General features: G+C 33.0%; 3 protein-coding genes across 6 annotated transcripts in view; 1 reads left to right on the forward strand and 2 right to left on the reverse strand.

Annotated features, from left to right (window-relative positions):
* LOC108768840 (elongation of very long chain fatty acids protein AAEL008004) overlaps positions 1-10,788 on the reverse strand; it is a 70,316-nt gene extending 59,528 nt beyond the window's left edge. Inside the window, exon 1 of one of the 2 annotated variants that reach the window (XM_018519470.1) lies at positions 10,461-10,788. The gene's annotated coding sequence lies outside the window, so the exon portion shown is untranslated. Of the gene's footprint in view, positions 1-8,430; positions 8,692-10,460 lie in introns of those variants that run through there. The other variant, XM_018519471.1, reaches the window with a different exon arrangement.
* Positions 1-14,742, forward strand: part of peng (Pumilio and CPL domain-containing protein penguin) — a 37,876-nt gene extending 23,134 nt beyond the window's left edge. Inside the window, exons 1-3 of one of the 3 annotated variants that reach the window (XM_018519465.1) lie at positions 10,877-11,105; positions 12,616-12,751; positions 12,814-14,742. In XM_018519465.1, coding sequence (XP_018374967.1) covers positions 12,628-12,751; positions 12,814-14,651 — 1,962 coding nt within the window. In that variant the 5' untranslated portion in view covers positions 10,877-11,105; positions 12,616-12,627 and the 3' untranslated portion in view covers positions 14,652-14,742. Of the gene's footprint in view, positions 1-10,876; positions 11,106-12,615; positions 12,752-12,813 lie in introns of those variants that run through there. The other 2 variants (XM_018519466.1, XM_018519467.1) reach the window with 2 other exon arrangements.
* A 1,320-nt stretch (positions 14,743-16,062) lies between these two features.
* Positions 16,063-21,011, reverse strand: part of LOC108768824 (proteasome-associated protein ECM29 homolog) — a 10,660-nt gene continuing 5,711 nt past the window's right edge. Inside the window, exons 15-28 of the mRNA XM_018519442.1 lie at positions 20,738-20,944; positions 20,549-20,663; positions 20,280-20,463; positions 19,572-19,860; positions 19,250-19,483; positions 18,575-18,919; positions 18,338-18,494; positions 17,980-18,138; positions 17,771-17,902; positions 17,373-17,682; positions 17,103-17,286; positions 16,891-17,026; positions 16,588-16,797; positions 16,063-16,448 (exon numbers count right to left, since the gene is read on the reverse strand). Coding sequence (XP_018374944.1) covers positions 16,246-16,448; positions 16,588-16,797; positions 16,891-17,026; positions 17,103-17,286; positions 17,373-17,682; positions 17,771-17,902; positions 17,980-18,138; positions 18,338-18,494; positions 18,575-18,919; positions 19,250-19,483; positions 19,572-19,860; positions 20,280-20,463; positions 20,549-20,663; positions 20,738-20,944 — 2,865 coding nt within the window. The 3' untranslated portion in view covers positions 16,063-16,245. The remainder of the gene's footprint in view (positions 16,449-16,587; positions 16,798-16,890; positions 17,027-17,102; positions 17,287-17,372; positions 17,683-17,770; positions 17,903-17,979; positions 18,139-18,337; positions 18,495-18,574; positions 18,920-19,249; positions 19,484-19,571; positions 19,861-20,279; positions 20,464-20,548; positions 20,664-20,737; positions 20,945-21,011) is intronic.

Genomic DNA, 21,011 nt, shown 5'->3' on the forward strand with positions numbered 1-21,011 from the left:
AAAATTTTGTAGAAGTGATAAAATACATTCATTATATTAACGCATTTTTTTATTAGTTAATAAAGTCTGTACATTAGCTCAATAAACGCATTAATAACACACAATAAAGTTTAATGCATGATTTAATTATATTATTCATTGAATGACTAAAGTTTTTGGTTATTATATTATAATAAATCCATGGCAGACTATTTTAATGTATATATTCATTGTCACAATGAATTCTTAATAGTTTAATAACTCAAATTGATCATTTTATAAAACCTAAATCATTATAGGAATAAAATTGTTCATTGGACCAATTTTAATGAATTTTTTATTAATACCAATGAATACTTTTATTGTATTTACGTACATTTTTGGTTCAGTGCGAGTTTTGTAGTATTATAATTGACCTGGGGTCAATTATAATATTACAATTGTCCCCGAACTTATTTGATTTTATTTTAGTATTATTTTGTACAATGTTATTTGTATTTTTCTTCATAGAATGTTGTTAACAAGAGAAAACGTGAGATAGATAAGAGAAAAATTATATTAATAGAAGTATCTCTTTATATACAAACAGACATTTAAAGACGTTATAAAGGACCAGTTATCCATTCGTGCAGCTGCAAGAAAGAGTATGACTTATGTAGTTGTGTTATGTACCTCTGGCAGATGTGATACGATTATCTCCCTCTACTGTTACAATCGTTCACGGGATTGGGACGGTTGTAATAAAATTCCTCATAGTCTTTAAACAAACATAACTTTTTTTCTGGTTACACAAATCAAAGAAAATTTTGTAGCTAAGTAAATTCTACATCCAAAAATACATATTTTTTTAATGTAAATATTTTAACTATTATAACACTTCAAAGTCAAAATGTTATTTTTGTTTCCGGTCTCCCCTACTTTTTCATTTATTTATGACTGCCTTCCGAAAACAATTTCGACGCGCTGTTTGAAAAATGAAATATGAATCTGTATAAATTCACACAGCAATATATAAGATCTAGTGCAACCGGAAATAGGAATTTTCTTATTTAATTAGATTTTTTCTCATCGATCTATTAATTTATTTCAAATTGCAATTGTTTATTTTCTTAAAACATCTCTCTAAAGAGATTTTAAAATAGTGATTTTTTTAGTCAATAATTTAACTAAAAGATTGATTAATAATCATGAACTCAATCTTATTTTACTTCATAAGTAGATTTATACAGTTTAAATGTTACATCCATACAAGTATAACTAATGCCCGTATTCAGTCAGATCTTATCAAGCTTCTTTAAATTTATTTTCGGATGCTCTATGAATTATTTTATTGACTACTAAACATCTGAAAATAAATTTAAGGAAGTCTTAAACATAAGATCTGACTATGAATACGGACATAAATATACATTACATTACATTAAAAATTAAAACTAAAGGAAGTATATGATAATTAACACATGTTTTTTGCAACATTACTTATTATACATGAGCAATATCTGCATTATTATTTTTATGGTAATAACAAAATTATATTGAGTCTTTAATTAATTTTTTTTAATACTTCAGCAAAATCGTTTTTCCATATATAAGCATATTTATATAATAGAAATCAATTATCATATTTATGTAATGCAATGTTGACATTATCATATCTTTAATGGACTATATACCTATTCATACATATAAAATGATACTTTTAGTAAATTATTCTTTATCTATATTGTGTGTAGGGGAGACCGAGGCTAGTACTCATTTTTCAGTTACGAATTTTTACAGACGAAATTAAGAGACTTATCAAAAAATGAATTCTACACCAGTTACTACATACATTTCACTTTTTTTTTATTATCTATATAATAATATTGATTACTATCTAAGAATATGATTATTATCTAATAATATTTTAATAATAAGAGGAAACTGATAACTAATATGAAAAAAATAAAATAAAAAACCCGTTAGAGCCTACATCAGCTGTTTGGATGCAGAGAAAACACTTTATTTTCATATGAATATAACAAATCAATTTAAATAAACGTTTCAACCCTTTAATTTAGATTCTTATCAATATAAATATAAATCTAATTATATAATTAACGCAAAATCCGAACAAGTGATTCCCGCCAATTTAGCTCGTTCTTCTTTATCCAAATGCCAAATTAGCTATGCAAAATGATTATCACAAATATTAACTTATACAAAAATAATATAATAATTTACATAACTTAAAACGAAGTCAGATCTGACCCCGGTCTCCCCTATATGTTACAAAATTCACGCACACACATAATGTCGTGGCGTGATTTATTTTCCGTCTGTCTGACGGCTCTCGATTCATCCGATATTCGTCCTCGGATGTGCTGTTGCGTGAGGCTGACGTCGCCGTTGATCCTTCCGGATGCCCCGGGCCATCTTTGTCGGCTCTCTCAACGGATAATCGCTCGGATTGACTGACTCCACGCATGTCTGATTTTCGATCTGAATCTGCTTTGCGCTCTCGGGGTGGAGGATACGTCGGTGCTGTCTCCGGTGGCGGCTTTTTATTTATGGCGTTAACGCTAGATCGATTATCCCGCATCTTGCTTAAAGCTGAGGTTTTGTAGCGTATCGGCGACTTGATGTATATACTTGCCGTTAGCGAGACTTGGCTGCGCGGTGATGTCGACTCGTCATATGTCGCTATTCCGGAGTACTCTCTTACCCGCTCTGATCGGTCTGCGGTGTGTCGGGGGGGAGTCGCACTTTTCATTAGAGACTCTCTATCTTTCCGCGAACTTACCTTTATTGCTCCTCCGGCTGGCTCTCTCGTGGAGCTGGTGGAAGCTCCTGGAAGCAAGCTATGGTATTTCCAATTCTTAAAAATAGTAACCCCTTACTCTCCTCCTTTCGAGCAATTTCTATCCCTTCTTTCCTCTCTAAATTGCTTGAGCGTATTTGTTTCGATCAATTGAATGCCTTCTTCCGGAGGTGCAATTCGATTCCTGATTGTCAGTCTGGCTTTTGCAGTTCTCACAGTACTACTACTGAGCTCCTTCACTTATCTGCACGGAGAAAAATAATTTAGAGATGAATACCTTCCAAGACTAGTAAAAATATTCTGGCTATTTTTACCGAATTTGTGATAAATTTTATTTGCCTAAAAGTAAAAAATACCGGTGATTTAATATAAAAAATACATTATAATTATAGTACACCATTTCAAGTGACTATTATCTTATAGAAAGATAAATTATACTTTCAGTAAAGTAAATTATACTTACAGTAAAGTAAATCGTATTATTTTCAAGATTGACGAGCACAAACAGCTATGCAGTAAAGTAAATTTTGTCAATGCTAAAGAAAAAATTGTCAATAAGGTAAGAATGGTTATCATACGACAATCTCATTTACCAGAAATGTAAAGAAAATTTTACATAAGTGGGCACGTATCCCTATATGAATATTGATAATTCCATAAAGTTTACTAGAATTCTAGTGGTATTTACTGTACATTTTTCTCCGTGTGATACTGTGTTACGCGGATTCGACTCAGGATTATTAACCTCGCTTATTGCCCTTGATTTTTCGAGGGCTTTTGATATAGTTGATCACGAATTGCTTCTCCTAAAGCTTTTTTCCTCTGGCCTATCTTCTTCCGCTCTATCATTTTTACGTTCCTTCCTTACTAATCGCTCTCAACGTGTCCTTCTTTATAATCCTTCTCCCTCCTTCTCTCTTCCTCGCAATATCCCCTGCGGCGTCCCCCAAGGTTCCATCCTTGGTCCTTTATTTTTCACGATATTTACCGCTGACCTTGTTTCCATATCACTTAACTCTGAACTCTTCATGTATGCTGATGATGTCGTACTATTGTACTCTTTTCATGTATCCGAAGCTTCCCCTGCTGCTGCTGACATAAACCAGAATCTTTGCTCTATTGCGCAATGGGCCTCTTCCAATGCATTCCATCTTAACCCTTCTAAATCCTCTTTGCGCGTTGCAGGATCACCTTCCTTACTATCCCATCTCTCTTCTTTCAACATTCTCCTTAACCATTCACAAATCCCTCTCTCTCCCACTGTTAAAATTCTTGGAGTCCATTTTGACTCCTCCTGGACTTTTAGTGAGCACATCGTGGTGAAATGTCGCGCAACCTTCTTATGTCTCCGCCTTTTATATCCATTTCGTCACATCCTATCAACCTCACAGAAACTCCTAATATCCCAACTGGTTGTATTTCCTTGTTCGACTCGATCTATATATCAGCTTTGTCTCAAAAATTGCTTATCCGAGTCCAGCGTGTTCAGAATTCATGTCTTCGTTATTCTTTTAATATACGTAAGTATGATCATATCTCCTCTTGTTTTTGTACTCTGGTTGGCTCAAGATGCATCAGCGTTATGTTCTTCATTTGTGTTGTCTTGTTTTTCGTCTCTTTCGTTCTGGCATGTCTCGATACCTCCATAGTCTCCTGTACTTGAACTCCGACCTCCATTCTGATGACACTCCTGACACACGATATCATAATTCCTTCCCTTGACATCGAACTTTCAAATTTAAGGCTGCGTTTTCCTACTTTCTTAAAACTATCGAGTTATTTACTAAGCAAGAAACTTATCTTTCTGGAATTGTACTCATTTATTTGTAATTTGTAATTCGTTTCGTTTTCTGGTAGGCTTAGTAACAGCAATTAAGCTCAAATCATTCTTGGCCTCTACCTTCTTAAAACTATCGAGTTATTTACTAAGCAAGAAGCTTATCTTTCTGGAATTGTATTAATTTATTTGTAATTTGTAATTCGTTTCGTTTTCTGAGAGGCTTAATAACAGCAGTTCTGCTGGTGCCTCACCATTTGTGTATGCCTCGTAATTTCTCTATACACAATAAATAAATAAATAATATGACAAAAACATGGTAATCTTAAAATTCATTTTACAAATCTAATATACATAATATATATGTACATATACGTAGATATATGTTAAAAAAGGCAATAAGATGTTACATATTTTATCAGACAGGACTTATAAAATGCTTTTATATGTAAATATATAATTTCGCATACGGTACATCCTTTCGACGTGCTGAAATAGTGCGAGCTACTTGTACACTGTTACGAAGAATTCGATCACTCGCACTATATTGGATTAATACAAATTAAAGGCTACTTTATATAAAGTATCTATAAATGCAGTAGCATAATATATATTAAATTGTTAATGTAACTAAAAAACAATGGAATTAAATTTAAGAAGTGTATTAAACTTAATTCAAATTTAGCTTATTATTTATTAATGCATATATTAAGGTATGATATTGTTTATTTTGAAACTAAGCGATTCAACCACAGAAATGGATTGTTTAGATTGTCTCTTTAATCACATATTTTGTGTTACAAATAATACATTTTGACACATTTAAAAGTTAAAGATAACAAGATTTAATTCAAGGAAATGGTTTAAATTTGACTCATTAATATTTAACAGCGAATTTATTAACCTCCAGGCGGCCAGGGGCACTATATAATGTCTTCACAATTTTGATAGTATAAAATGTATTTAAATATATTATATATATGTAGAACCATACTGTATATTATGTATATATGATATATATATATATATATATATATGATGTATATATGGCGTTTTATTTTATCGAATTTAACTATTCGATAACTAACTTAATATTGAAAAATTAGGTGAATAAACGTTGATTTCGGATTTATATGAGGTTTTTCAAAGCCTAGGATGGTCAGAAAAGTTTTTAGCGACCTCGAAAACCCCCAGGTACCCATATTTCCTGATTTAAAAAGAAAAAAATTTTTCAGAACTGTTGACGGCCGACCTGACACCATATGGTGTCATCCATAGTTTATTATTAAGTACATACGTTAATATAAACGTTGTTTACTAAGAGTAAGTCCACAACCTTGCTTTAAGAGGCTGTAAGCCGTAAGCCTGTAAGTTCAAAGGGCTGCCGCACACAAAATTTCGTAATAGTAAGACGTAAACTTAAGCCGATGAGCCAATCAAGATGAAACTCGCCTTATGGATAAGTTTACTGCTATTTCTATTTCCGTTAGAGTATGTAGTTCTAAAACAATATCCTGATTGACTCATCGGCTTAAGTTCACGTCTTAAGGTTACTGTTACAGAAATTCTGTCTGCGGCAGCCCTAAATGACGATACATCTGTCACAAAACTTATGCTTTTAGGCCGTAAGAATTGAGTTTTGCTCAATTCGCTTAACGATTAAAGCCTAAAGACTGTGCAAAAACAGTTTAAAGACAGAAGTTATTGTCATTTAGGGCCTTAGCAGAAAGCTGACTTATAATCTTAAGACAATGTCTTATAACTTAAGTCTTATGTCTTTAGTAATGCACAAGAACTATCTTATGACTTATGTCTTAAAAGTGTATAAATACCAGGGATGGGAAGTAACTCGTTACTTATAACGAAGTTACAGTTAGAATTACTTTTTTTCAGTAATTGTAACTTAACTTCGTTACTTTCTTTCCATCTGTAATTATAACTTAATTTAGTTAGATCTTTTAAGTAACTAGTAACTAATTTAATTACTTTCATTGTTATTTTATATATTTTAAACTTATTTGTCAATTTAATGTGCGGTAGTGTCCACTTGGCGCAACAAATACTTCGAAACATTAGATTAATCAGAAGAAAGAAATTTAATTAAAGCGTTCAATGAACTCTTGTATCTGTTTGGTCTATATTTTGGGATCTAATGGAATCCGCCAATCAAATACAAGAGCGCTCAGTGAAACGGTTGTAGACCATTTTGGATTAGTGCTGGAATTTATTTGCAACTTTTAGCCGAATATAAAAAGAATTTTTTTTACAAAAAACATTGTATATGTGTGCTATTTCATATTCATATATTCATATGTGTTTATATTACTTTAACGAAAATGGTCTTTGCCATACAATTTTTTTATCTTTTTGAATAAAATTGTATAACGTGTAAATGTAAGCCAGTCTTTTTTTTTTAATTGTCCTAGGCTGCATTGCTCTGATGACCCCGTGTATCATCCTTGTTTAATATTAGATGAAAAACAAGGGTAAAACGATACATGAAGGCAGTTGGACAACGTTTCTGAATACAGCCCTAATGGTATCGATACTACTAGTAAAAATTCCGATGAAAAAAGTAACTTAAAAATAACTTAAAGTTACTTTGTCAGTAACTGTAACGAATTACTTTTCAGAATCAATAACTTGTAACGGTAATTAATTACTTTTTGAAAAAGAAAAACTGTAACTGTAATTAATTTATACTTTTACAAAGTAACTTGCCCATTCCTGATAAATACGAGGTGCCTTTAAAATATAATTCATAAGTTTTTGTGCGTTACTAAAGACATAAAGCGTCGTCTACAATGAACAGTAGCAGAGTAGAGGCTGTAGACACGTCGGGGTTAAGCCGGTTTTCCGGCCCAGCCAGAAATAATTGATTGATCAACGTTCCAATTCGATATTAATTCAACGTTGATCAACGTTGAATCAGCATCGATTTGACGTTGATCAATCAACCATTTCTGGCTGGGCCGAAAAACCAGCTTACTCCCGACATCTCTACTGTTCTTTATTGTAGACGACGCTTTACTAAAGACATAATACTTAAGATCATAAGACACTGTCTTAAGATTATAAGTCAGCCTTTCTGCTACGACCCTTAATCTCTTTCGACCTACGACTTAAGGTCTCTTAAAGCAAGATTGTGGAGCATAACTACAGAAATGGCTTAATTTATAGCGAATTCGATTGAACGCACTCAATGCGCACTGATGCACATTAAAGCCGTCGTACACAAAATAACATAAAGATATGTTTATAAATAAACATAAAAATCGATTAAATCCTGAAACACTCAGTACATTTCATTTTACCTATTAGGTAAAATATGTATTATAATTTGAAATATTTGCATTTCACTTTTATACTCAAATTAAATCAGTGTACAACGACTTTAATATGCACCAGTACGAACTAGTGCTTCCAATCGAATTCGCCAGAGATTTTGATATGGAAGGTAATAACAAAATGTTATATTTACTCAAGAGATTGGGTTGCCATTGCTCTTTTGATATCCAGCAGTGTAGCGCTCGAATTACGCTACGAGATTTATCTCTGAATTTATCTCGAAGCAGCAAAGCATCTGCAGAACGCAGCTATGTGACAGGAAAAAAGTTATCGCGCGCGGAACTCTGAACGCGCACCGCCTCTCGGCGGGCGGCCCGCGAACAGAAACGCGATCCGGCGGAAAGCGATGCGAACGGCCACGTTCGCATAGTGCGATCCTCGTTGGCAATGGTACAAATATAGCTTCCCGAATATCGGGAAATGAGTAAATACAAGCCAAAGTAGAGTCAGACGAGCCGCTCCCTCGCTCGACGTCCGGCGTGTCGCGATCAGCTGACGCGGCCGCCACGCCGCCACGTTTTCTCACCTGTTGAGCCGGTTGCGCGCCGTTCCCACTGTCTCTCTCCTTTCCCCTTCCACTGTCCTTCTCACTCTGTCTCTCCCTTTCGTCTTCCCGTTGCGTGATCGATCGACTTCGCTCCGCGCCGATTTTCCTGGATGCAGCGCGACGCTACGAATTACCGGCACACTCTCGCTCGCGAGCACTCGCGGACTGGTATGCGTGACTTGATCGTTTCACACGGGATAAACGCGGATCGGATCTGGGTTAAAAATACACACTAAGGCGCGGCACGAGACCCAGCTGCGAACAGTGCGAACCGCTCCCGCCGCTGCCGCCCTACTCAAGGCAGCTCGGGCGGCTGCTTGGGAATCTGACGCGGCTTCCCGCGCGCGCGTTCCTCCCTTCGTTGCCCAACCAGGGGCGGAGCTAAAAACCGATACGAAGTAGATGACCCTGGCTACGTTTCATTTGCTGCTCACAGTGCTCTTGAAATTATTTTATCCTTGTTATTCATCTAATATTAAATGAGGATAAATGATGCTCATTAGCACTGTGAGCGCCAAAGGAGCGTACCCTTCATATTATAGAGTCCGGTCAGAGTGATTTCGTCAAAATGAAAGTGAGATAGGACAGTATAATATATACTGTAATACTTTCTCTTTTTATACAAGTAGATTCATTTTAATATTAACAGGCAAGTATTTCGGAAATATGCAATTTTACTGAAAAACTTTCCAAGCTACCCAAGTAGAACTACAAGTCACGATAACGTCAAAATGATGTTAAAATGAATCGAAAAATGGCTTTTAATGAACATCTTGGAATCATTTTGACATCATGATGACTTGTTGTTCTGCTTGGGTGCATTCCAAAACGTTCTCTCTGAGGAAAATTTTACTTATAGGAGAGGTATAGTATACGTAACGTGTATCAGATAACATTTTCCGCGGAGAGGACATTTTAGATTATTTTAGAATATAACTCAGATTAAAGTATAGTAATACATCACCATTGTACGTCTCCTTCTGTATTGTACAACTTTTATTTGGAATGTCTTGTGCATTATTTTTTTGCATTAAAATTTCATTATTTTCGAAGTATTTGCATGTTAAAATTAAAATGAATCATCTTGTATATACTATTTCAGTCTATAACTTTTAGACTATATTATTTCACTCATTCCACTTACTGAAGTTAACGAAAAACGATAGGCTAATCAAAAGTTTGTCATCTCGTGACCAAACTCTGTCTATTATTACAGGCAATTATAGGATCTCTAATGTGAAGAGCATGAGCTATCGCGATGTCGTAAATGCCGCAAAAATACAAGTATTCAAATTTAAATTATTGGCTGCGTTTAGCAGAGGAAGCAGCTTTGCATAACTTTGCAATTGTTGTAAAATTCTTTAATATAATTGATCTTGTCCTCCTTGAATCTAAATGTATAAACCAATCTTATTAACATAGCCATTGGATTATAATTAAATTTTGAATTTCTCACAGAAAATTAACTTGTCATATATATATTCACCGATCGCGTTGAAATATAATCGGTGAAAATATGGTAAATTAATTAATATTCTACAAAGAGCATTCAAATTCTAATTAAAATTCAATAATTAAAATTTCAATACATTTTATATTTCCGCGCCTTTTTCATTGGGCTTGGTCTACAATCAGTCGGGAGACGTTGTCGTATGTTGTGTGCATGCGCATAATCTTAATTTTTCGTGTTGGCTGTCGATGTCGGCTGCTTGGCGTCATTTGGATTAGTCAGGTCCCATCTTTTACAACTAACGACACCCGACAAGCGTCAGCCGACTTGATTGTAGACGAGGTCTTATCTCTTCGCGATCTGTCGCGTGGCGTAACGTCTGTCACGCGTCTTTGACGTTTCGAAGATATGAAAGAGATAAGAATGGAGTATTATTTTTTAATTGAGATATTTAAATCTTAATATATATTAATCTAATATAATATTGATATAATGTTAATCTAATATTATACTTGATACATATCAATCAAATATAGCATAGCTTGCAACATATACATACCTGACAACGATGCAAATGATGCTCGTGCATAAGTTGCACGTTGCACTTTTGGCGTACTTCAACCGGGTAATTGACGTGAGATCTACGAGGAGGGTCCCGATGATCCGATTCTGAGCGAAAGCTGAAGCACCGGAACTTGCGAGATTAACGTAGAATCGCGTGCGAATGACTTCCACCGCGAGCGAATCCGATGTGCGACACAAGAGTAATGTTTTCACGCGCGAAATTCGCTTTCAAGCAATGATCGCGCGAGAAACACGAAGCGACTCGAATATGTGTAGGGCATTTTGTGACTGGTCGCGATACTCGCGATTACGTGATTTATCGAATAGCGATTCTCGAGGTATCAAAATGACGATCGACACTTGCCGGACCAATCACCGAAACGCGGGTCGCGCACGCGCAACGGAAGGCAAACCACGTGGTGAAATAGGAAAATCGATTTCGTTACTGGAGTATCCGCAGTATTTGAAATTAATATTATCGGATAGTAAAAAGAGGATATAAGTAAAAAGAAGATTTTTCATAAGTTTAAAACTGGAAAACACTCCACGTTGAAATTAAATCGATGTTGTTTCCATCGAGTTAGTGGACTTGCACCCTCAATCTCTCTTTGAGGTTATATGAGATTAGATTGAAATTACGGTAATGTTTATTATACGCTTAAAGACAAAAGTCTGGTTTTTATTCTTGTATTAGATTGTTTTATGATTTTGATCATTACACGAAATTAGTGTGCACCCAGTACATAGTGCACATTAAAGACTGCTTTATATAATGCAATGGCATAATTCATAATATATTCAATATTGACAATGAAATAATACATATATAATAAAATAACAATAAGGTTCAATATGTATAAAACAAAATAAATATTAAAAGGGCATAGAACCAATATTTTAACAAACAATTATAATTAGAATAATAACATTACATACATAATAACATTACATACGTTTCGACTCCGATCGGGTCATTTTCAATGCAAAAAACAAAAATTAACTTAGAAATCCGGTAACATTAAAAAAATACAATGTATTGAATAGCTATTGCAAAAATGTAAAAACTCAGAAGAAAAGAGTAAAATAATTATAACTAAATCTTAATTTTGTGAGAATATTCATGTCATTCAAAGTCAAGTATAAGTAGTCCCATTGAAATTAAGATTAACTTGCAATAACGAACATCTCTTGTCAGAAGAAAATAAAAAAGGAGTTATAACCAATTGAAATTATGCTTAATATGCAAATATTTCCATTTTCATCTTATAAGAAATGTTCGTATTTGCATATTAAGCATAATTTCAATTGGTTATAACTCCTTTTTTATTTTCTTCTGACAAGAGATGTTCGTTATTGCAAGTTAATCTTAATTTCAATGGGACTACTTATACTTGACTTTGAACGACATGAATATTCTCACAAAATTAAGATTTTGTTATAATTATTTTACTCTTTTCTTCTGAGTTTTTACATTTTTGCAACAGCTATTCAATACATTGTATTATTTACTCATTATAAAATGTTACTATTAATTTTTTATGTTTTATATTATGTTAGCGACATTATGTTATATTATTTTTATTTTTATTATGTAATTTGAAAGTTTTTTTTTTAATGTTACCGGATTTCTAAGTTAATTTTTGTTTTTTGCATTGAAAATGACCCGATCGGAGTCGAAACATATGTATGTAATGTTATTATTCTAATTATAATTGTTTGTTAAAATATTGGTTCTATGCCCTTTTAATATTTATTTTGTTTAATACATATATACTTTGTTAAATGACGCGGCATCACATTATGGGGTAGTTAATGGTTTAAATTATTTTTATGCTTTTAATTTTGTTAATTTTATGTATAGCAACTTCTGGCATGCACCAATCTAATGTATTGCAAGTGACTGAATTCAATATTATAGAACTTCCTTTCTCGCTTTAGTAAATACCAAATATATATCTATTTCATTTTAAATTCCAAAAGTGTATACTGTTCTGACTAATTCAACTAAAAAAACAGATCTAATAATAAAAATTAATATTTTCGTGAGATTTTTTTGTATTTTTTTAACATATGTGAAAAATGATATATGCATGTTTGAAGATTTGGTGTCTATTTTGACCCTTATAGTAATGTTTTTTTTTTTTTAATAGATTCAGTCAAAGATGAAACGATCAGCAGAGAGTTTGGACGCTGATGACCTGAAAGCAGAAAGTAATGTTGATGCAGGAAATAATAAAAAGAGAAAGAAAGTGACATTTGAAAAATCTGTGGATAATAAATTTACAGGTAAGAATGAAAAAGAAAATGTGCAGAAATAGTCACATGTAAAAATAAAAAATATTTTTCAGATAAAAATGTAAAACTGTCTTTAACAAAGAAGAACTCAAAAGGAAAGAATACAAAAGTAGCAAAAGTAGGGAAGAATAATGCAATTGAGAAGATAAAGTTGCTCAAACTGAAAAGGGAAAGAAAACAGCTTGGACAGAAATCTGAAGACCAGAAGAATATAAAAAAAGAAAATCTGGAAAAATTGGAGAAAAATACTACGACCACCAAGAAAACCGATTGGCTTCAACTGAAGAAGGAGAAAAAGGAACTTAGAGAGAAACGGAAAGCTAAGAGATTAAATAATGATGCAATATATGACAAAATCATTCGGGCTAAGCAGATCAATGAGAAGTTACGTAGATCTGATTGCAAGTCTGTCGATCGTGTAACGTTAACTCAGACGTTGCACAATATGCTAAAAAACCATTACAACAAAGTGATATTTACACACGATATGTCCAGAGTGGTTCAGTGTATGATAAAAAATTGCGAGGCACATGTTCTGCAAGCTATATCTCAAGAGATAAAGCCATTCATCGTAGAGATGTTACAGTCTAAATACGCGAAAAATTGCGTAAAAGCTATTTTAAAGCATGGCTCGCAAGAAATCAGGCGTGGAATTATTTCTGGATTTTACGGCAATATTGTCAAGTTAATGAGTCACAGTGTATCGGCTTCTTTTGTAGAACTCACGTACTCTACTTGGTGTACAAGTCTCGAGAAGATACATTTTAAACAAGAATTTTATGGGGACATGTATAAACTGGAAAAAGACAAGGAAGTTAAATCATTGTCGGATGTATTTAAAACTGCAACAGATATGAAACTGGCTACACTATCTGCCGTAAAAGCAAATCTAATTAGAATTTTAAACAAAGGTTTTGTTAATTCTACTCTGCTGCAAACGATTCTATGGGAATTCCTCTGCGTATGTTCGGTGGAAGATAGAAGCGAGTTAATAGTTATGCTGCGATCTTACATCATAACTCTGTCCCAAACAAAAATGGGTGCGAAAGTTGCTATGCAATGTATATGGCATAGTACCAGCAAAGATAGGAAAATTATTATGAAAGCCCTCAAGGGAAACGTAAAGGCGATTTGTATATCCAAATACGGTCACGTGACGTTATTGGCGCTCTTTGACTCTGTAGATGACACCGTTCTTGTGCAGAAGATAATATTGTCCGAATTACAAGAGGATCTAGTTAACATTGCGCTGAATGAGTATGGGAAACATGTCATATTATATCTCGTGGCCAGAAGAAAACCTCTTTATTTTTCGCCAGCTGTAGTAGAATATTTACGTCAAGGTGATAATAATTCCGCTAGTAAGAAGTCAGCCGATATTAGGGAAAAGGAACTCCTCGAAGCAATCTGCGGCCCGCTTTTTGACGCTATAATCGCAAATACAGCAATATGGTTATCCAACAGTAGCATAGCTATGACTACTCTGGCGATATTGAAAGTGGGATTGGGAGAGAAATTGAATTTTGCGTTTGAATCGATTGCTAAGTTTATTAGCAGTACAGATTCAAAAATCAAGGACAATGATAACGAGTATGATATGGTTGAACATCCTGGATTACACACAATGTTGAAGAAACTTATTCAGTATGACAAAGAATTGCTGAAAAAGAACGAATCTACATTTGGAGAAATATTAATATCACACCTAACGCCAAAAGTGCTAGAAAAGTGGATAGAATTTAATAGAGCTTGTTTCTTATTAATTCTTCTCATAGAGAATGAAATTGCTATAAATACATTACTAGTTAAATTAAAACCTTTTACAGAAAATCTCAAGAACAAACGCAGCGTTGGAGCATCGATATTGTTAAAAAAAATTGACGAAAAATAAATGTAAGTAGATATGATATTTGAAAGTAATGTATATTATTCATAATCCTTTTTTAATGTAGACTGTTCCGTTTTTACTGGAAATGATTATAATACAGGCTTTGAGATTACAAATTATATATTTTCAATATATTTACAAATTATATACTTTTAATGTATTTACAAATTATATATACTTTCAAGATTTTAAATAAAGTTTAATTCGATAAAAACGGATCAATCTACAGAGATCATCCAACATACCTGCCAATTACAATCATGTTCTTCTACTTTAAATAATTGTTTTTTTGTCATATAATCTACATGTGGTATGCAATTTGTTTACAATTTATTTTACGCATTAAAAAATACATATTCACTAAATATTGTTTAAAATATATAATTTAATATAACATAAAATATAAAAGAGACGATAAGATGTTTAAATAAGATGTTTAAATTAAATTGTTAAAGCATTTAACAATTTAATCAAGTAATGACATAATAATGCATAAAATATTTCGGCTCACAGAGTCTTCATCAGTTTATAATTCTTTTATATGTTTAATTATGAACTAATGGAGACTACGTTATGAAAAAATAAAGAATGATCCTGCAAAATGGACTGCACAACAAGAAAAGAAAATATTTAAATATTTAAATGAAAAGGCAAAAGGAATCAGGAAATGTATTACAGAGATGACACCTCAGCAACAGAGAATGACTCGAAGACGGTGGAGAACTAATTCAGCTTCGTCTTACAAAAGGAAAAAAGAAAGAATAAAATACCTAAAAAGAAAACTAGTAACAACAAACACTAAAAAAGAAAAAAGCATGTCATGTACAAGTGATGAAATGCCTGTACATCGTAGATCATCAATTAATAAAACAAGAAATAATAAATCAAAAAGGCCAAAAATTAATAAAACGAGATTAATGCCTAGATCATTTGATGCGAGAAAGTAAACTATAAAGCAACGAAAAAAAAATCAGAATACAGAAATGAAGGAAAAGAATGCTAAAAAAAATTAAAAGGAAAGTGGATAAGTATAACAAGAGAGACACCTACATTTTTAGATACCCCAACAATTATTCTTTCTATGGATGTAAGGAAATAAGATGAAACCGATATATCCAGTTTTTTATATCGTGTTGTCGATCCTATTTAAGTAAAGAAAATTTATTTATTATGAAATATATATTCTGTAGATTTTTAGTACTCTAACAGTGTATATCAGAACACGACTTATAGACTTCGCATTTTGTATAATAGTTACAAATAAAAGATTCTTTTCAGTATAATAGCACTGACAAAGTGATTAGATTATTATCTCTTACTTTTTCGAGATTTATTTGGTTAGAATATAATACATAAGGGCATAATAAAAAATTTTACAAACAAGTTGTTTTAAATTATACTTTATTAAGGGATATAATACTATAATTAGGCACATCTACATTTAACATATTAAATAAACACGCAACCATAGTTATCAATCTTTTGTTATAGTTCGAGATCGCCAACATCAACGATAGTATGCAATATGCATCGATGTGTGCGAAGGATAAATTCGAGCTGGGATACCATGTACATAATTAATATATGTACGTGCTGGTTAAATTTTAAGCATTTCTTTAATATCAGTTACTCTGGTCCGTATTTCTGGTTGGTTATCCTTCGTTAGATCGGGTAAGAGTTCTTTCAAAAGCTGTGTCATTTTATCAAGTTGTTCATCATTATGTGTCTCACGCATTTTTCTTGCTAACGAAAGAACTATATTTAATGCTTCTTTTCTAATTTTGGTGAACTTCGAAATATCTGCGAAGAAACAAGATACTTAAAAATAGTACTATCTTATAATAATCCCAAATGCTTAAGTTATTTTAATAGAGCAACATATGTTAAATAGAATTAATGCATTTAATTATATCGCATAATTTATAATGTATATACTTACTTATACAATATGATAATATTTTATTGAGACTATCACTTATGTGATCTAATAGTTTTTTGTCTTTTAATGACATTTCCGTTTTGTTTATTTTTAATAAGACAAGTCTATCCACAAAAAGATTTAACGCTGTCAAAATAGTAACTTGAACAGACCTTGTACTATTTGGCAGTACTTTCTGACAGTGAGTCACGAATTCTATGCAGTATTTATCTGCAATCACGAATCGACTTATAAAAAAAAATATTCAAAATGTTATAAAAATGTATATTTTTCACTGATTAAAATTTATCTAAATTCTATAACCTTGAGTGTCTTTGGTGGAAGGCCATGCTTTCCCAAGTACCTCGTAAATTGTTTCTTGCAACTTTATGTTATTTTCTTTTTTCTTCCTATTTTCTTCCGCAGTGTCCTCCTCGTCATCGTTATTTTTATCAGATACCTAAATGCAAAGTATATAAATATTATATTCACGTTTGCAACTATTCCTTCATAATATTACTATCAATGTATCTTACCTTAATCAGTATTTCTTGTACAATTTCATATGTTTCCGTAAACCTATCAATATCGAGTTCATGCAAGACCATAGCAAACGCTTGTAACGCGTGTCGACGATACTCAGCGTTCTCTTTCTTACTTTCCCTATGTAATGTTACCACAACTGTATCTAATAACGCAGTATCTGCATTTAAGGCTTCTCTGTAATAAAATCCGAACTATTAAATTTAACGAGTATTAATTAAATCTTTTTAGCATAAAAAGTTTCAAATTGGTATCTTACGTACTTGCTATTGCATGCTAACATAGCGAGAGCGTTCAATAGACGTTCCTTCCCATTCCACGTTCTACCATGCAAACCATTGATCAATATCTTTAATAAGGTATTTCTGTCATCTGTACCAATATTATGACCTGACTTTAAGGCAATGGTATGAACTGCATTTGCCGCTTGCACTTTTGTAGTCCATGATGCTGATTCCAAAGTTGTATGTAAAATATTGGTTATTGCTGGCAGGTTTTGCACAATTCCTGCTTCGGTCCCGGGAGTTATTTCGTTCCAAAAATCAGTCCATAATTCAACGGTGCTTTCATTTCCTAATAACAGTATGTATAAAAATGCACAAGAATAAAGTGCAAGGCATGCTTGTAAAGAATAACATATTATAAATACTAGTACACACACCTGGTACCTTTTCTGCGTGCATTGCAAAGAAAGCAAGAGGAATAACTATTTTTTGATAATTCTTTAATTTCTCCTGACTGTAATTATTTATAGATTGCAAAGCTTGCCCGATCGCTAATCTTATTGCATCATCTGTAATTTACATTTTTTCATAAAATAAAATTATAGGACGCATATAACGGAGCATATAATGCTACTGTTAAATGTACCTTCGCGTTCCAAATACCACATATTCAAGGTATTAAATAATTTATCCAGACTAGAATCTTTAGCGGAGCCTACTATATGTCCAATGCTAACCGCATTATTTTTTCTTACAGCAGCATTACGATCCAACAAACCATTGAGCAAAGCAGATAGTATCTTAGCTGAATAAAATAATGAATAGTATAATTAATTTTTATATCATCAAAAAATATCAATTACTAAATTGACACAAAAAATATTTTATGATTAATTTAAATATATATACATAATTTAAATATATATGTAATTTTCTTTGTTCCGTATAATAATAATAGTTTGTATTTTATTCATGTTCTGTTGAAATTGAGATGATTTACTAACCACTGTATGGCTGCAACTCTGTTTTCAGATGCGTGCTAAGAAGAATCAAGAAATGCGAACAAGCAATTTTTGTTCCAAATCCTATGCTGAACTTGATTAAATCTATTACTTTTGGCATTAATTCCTTTAATACATTCGCATCGATATATTGGATACACTATACAGACAAAAATATTAAAAACAATATTAAGACTATACCTTATCGAGTTTGCTTCCAAATCATCTATGAGAATATACCTTTGTTATCGTATCCGACGCATAATGACTTCTCGCAACATTCGCTCTAAGATTATCGATTGCTTCCTGAGTCTCCGTGGTTGCGCCGCACACATTACTCAAATATGAAAGCTTAGGATTCTCCGATTCACCAATCGTTTCCAATAACGACGGTATCAGATTGACGAGTGACGGTTTTAATAGAACACCGGCTGTAGATACGAGTTGAGATACCGTTTGCAATGATATAGATCTTACTGTATCCACGACATGAGCAATACCAATATCGAGTAACACGGGCAATATTGCTTGAATAACTTCTTTCCCCGCGTTACCGTGCGATGAATCACAATGACGTATGCAAACCTATGGGATTAAAAAACGATATTAAATTTCCGAACTATATTATAAAAAAGGCTAATCTATAATATGCTCCTTGCTTCATATTTCTTGCTTTTTATCACTTTTTACTTTTTGCCTCTTACTCTATGTCTTCATTTTCTATCGCCTAAAGTAAAATTTAACAAAATTTGGAAGAGAAAAAACACATGAGAAGAAACACAATTGTCAATAAAATGATTACAAAGAGGGAAAAAGTAAGAAGTAAAAAGTAAGAAAGGAGAAGCAAAGAACACATCGTTAGTCTTAAGTTACAGAAACTCTATAGAGAAAATCCGTAGAAAATCTTGCACTTACCTTACTGAGTATTTTAGTGGTGTTCGTCGCGGCTAATCGCGTGCCTTCGTGAATATCGTCCATTACGCGAAACAGTTTCTTCCAGAGTTCTGGGCCACATTCGGCGAAGTCGAATTGAACATTACTCCTTAAAAGATCTGCGAGAGCATTACAACAACTGATACGTACCCTCCATTCATTATTCGTTAGATTATCAGTTACATCAGTCAATATTTCTTTATGATACTGTTCGATCTATGGTGATATATAAAAAATAAATTTTTATGCTTACAACATTACGTACATTAAATGTTGTTAACAGATATCAAATAATATTACTAACGGCTTTCGAGGTAGAAGGGACGACGGCTCGCCAAATGCTGACCATACTCTGCTGGATCTTTGGCGTCGGGTCGAACTGATACCTATACAATCGCGGAATAATGTTGGGTAGATATTTATTCAGTTCATCCCTCGCAATATTGGCGATTGCTGCAAAACCAAAAGCAGCTCCCTTTTTAGACGTCCATATCGCATTATGATTTGCCAGATGCATGAAATAATATACAAGCTCAGGCTTCTGCAATTCTGTCGCGAGAGAACAGATTTCTCGATAAGTAGACAAGTTGCCACTGAAAAATTACATTATTTGATAATATTCTTGAGGCTTCCACGAGTGCTTTCTGTATAAAGGTTATGCGTTTCGCGAGTTTTCTCCGTGTCCAGATCCATTGTTGAGATGCCAACGTTTCGTAAACCTTGCAATCCACTTCATCAGGGCAAGGAGCAGTCTGATACGATATGCGAGTATCAAACTGATATCCTCGCCCTGATGAAGTGGACTTCATCATGAAACGTTGGCATCTCAACAATGGATCTGGACACGGAGGAAACCCGCGAAACGTATAACCTTTATAATTACATTATTTCTTTAAATATCTCATATCTTTTCGTTATTAATATAGCAAAATAGTGAATAATCGGTTTTTAATTCAAATATTTTTATCTTAAATTGTAAACTAACATGAAATATTCTATATTATAATCTTACCCAGATGGGCTCTTTCCTAGTTGACCTTCTTCAAATAATTTAGTATCGGCAGTAACTTGTTGCACTGTTCTACGACCCTGTGTAAACTGATCTAATATATTGGACACTAAAGCCTCGCGTTCTTCTTGTTTGCTGTTAATATGTACCAAACTAAGGCCTTTCGAAGCAATGTCTTGCACTATATCTGTTACGAGATAAAAAATCAAATCTCTTCCTCCGCTGAAAGATGATACAATTCACTGATACAATCAATAATTTATATTTCTTACCACTGTCATCTGAAAGAAAATCTATAAATGCATGATGAATTGTAGACAATCTTTCCTTAATACATTCTCGTTGAACGTTGTATTTTAGAAGTGCGAATAGCCATACACATACTGCCTTTAAAGAAACATCTTGCTATTAATAAAACGAGAACTATTTTACCCCTTTTTTAAAATATGACGTATAAATACCTGTCGTGAGTTTGGATGAGGCACTTTGTATATATTAAATAATTCATTCAGCACATGTACTAATAATTCATCACTATCTTTACTATATGGAATAACATGTTCGGCAGGTAAAGTCGTCCAAGCATCTCTTGCTTCCGGAGAAGCTTGCGTTTGAACACAGCAAACCAAAGCTTCCCCCAGAATTAAATGGATTTCGATGTCTTTTGTCTGTTACATATCATATATTAGTATATACATAATAAAAATGTGGAAAATTATTATATATATATATATA

This window comes from Trachymyrmex cornetzi, unplaced genomic scaffold, assembly GCF_001594075.2.
Source record: "Trachymyrmex cornetzi isolate Tcor2-1 unplaced genomic scaffold, Tcor1.1 scaffold83, whole genome shotgun sequence".
In the NCBI taxonomy this organism is placed as follows: Eukaryota; Metazoa; Arthropoda; class Insecta; order Hymenoptera; family Formicidae; genus Trachymyrmex; species Trachymyrmex cornetzi.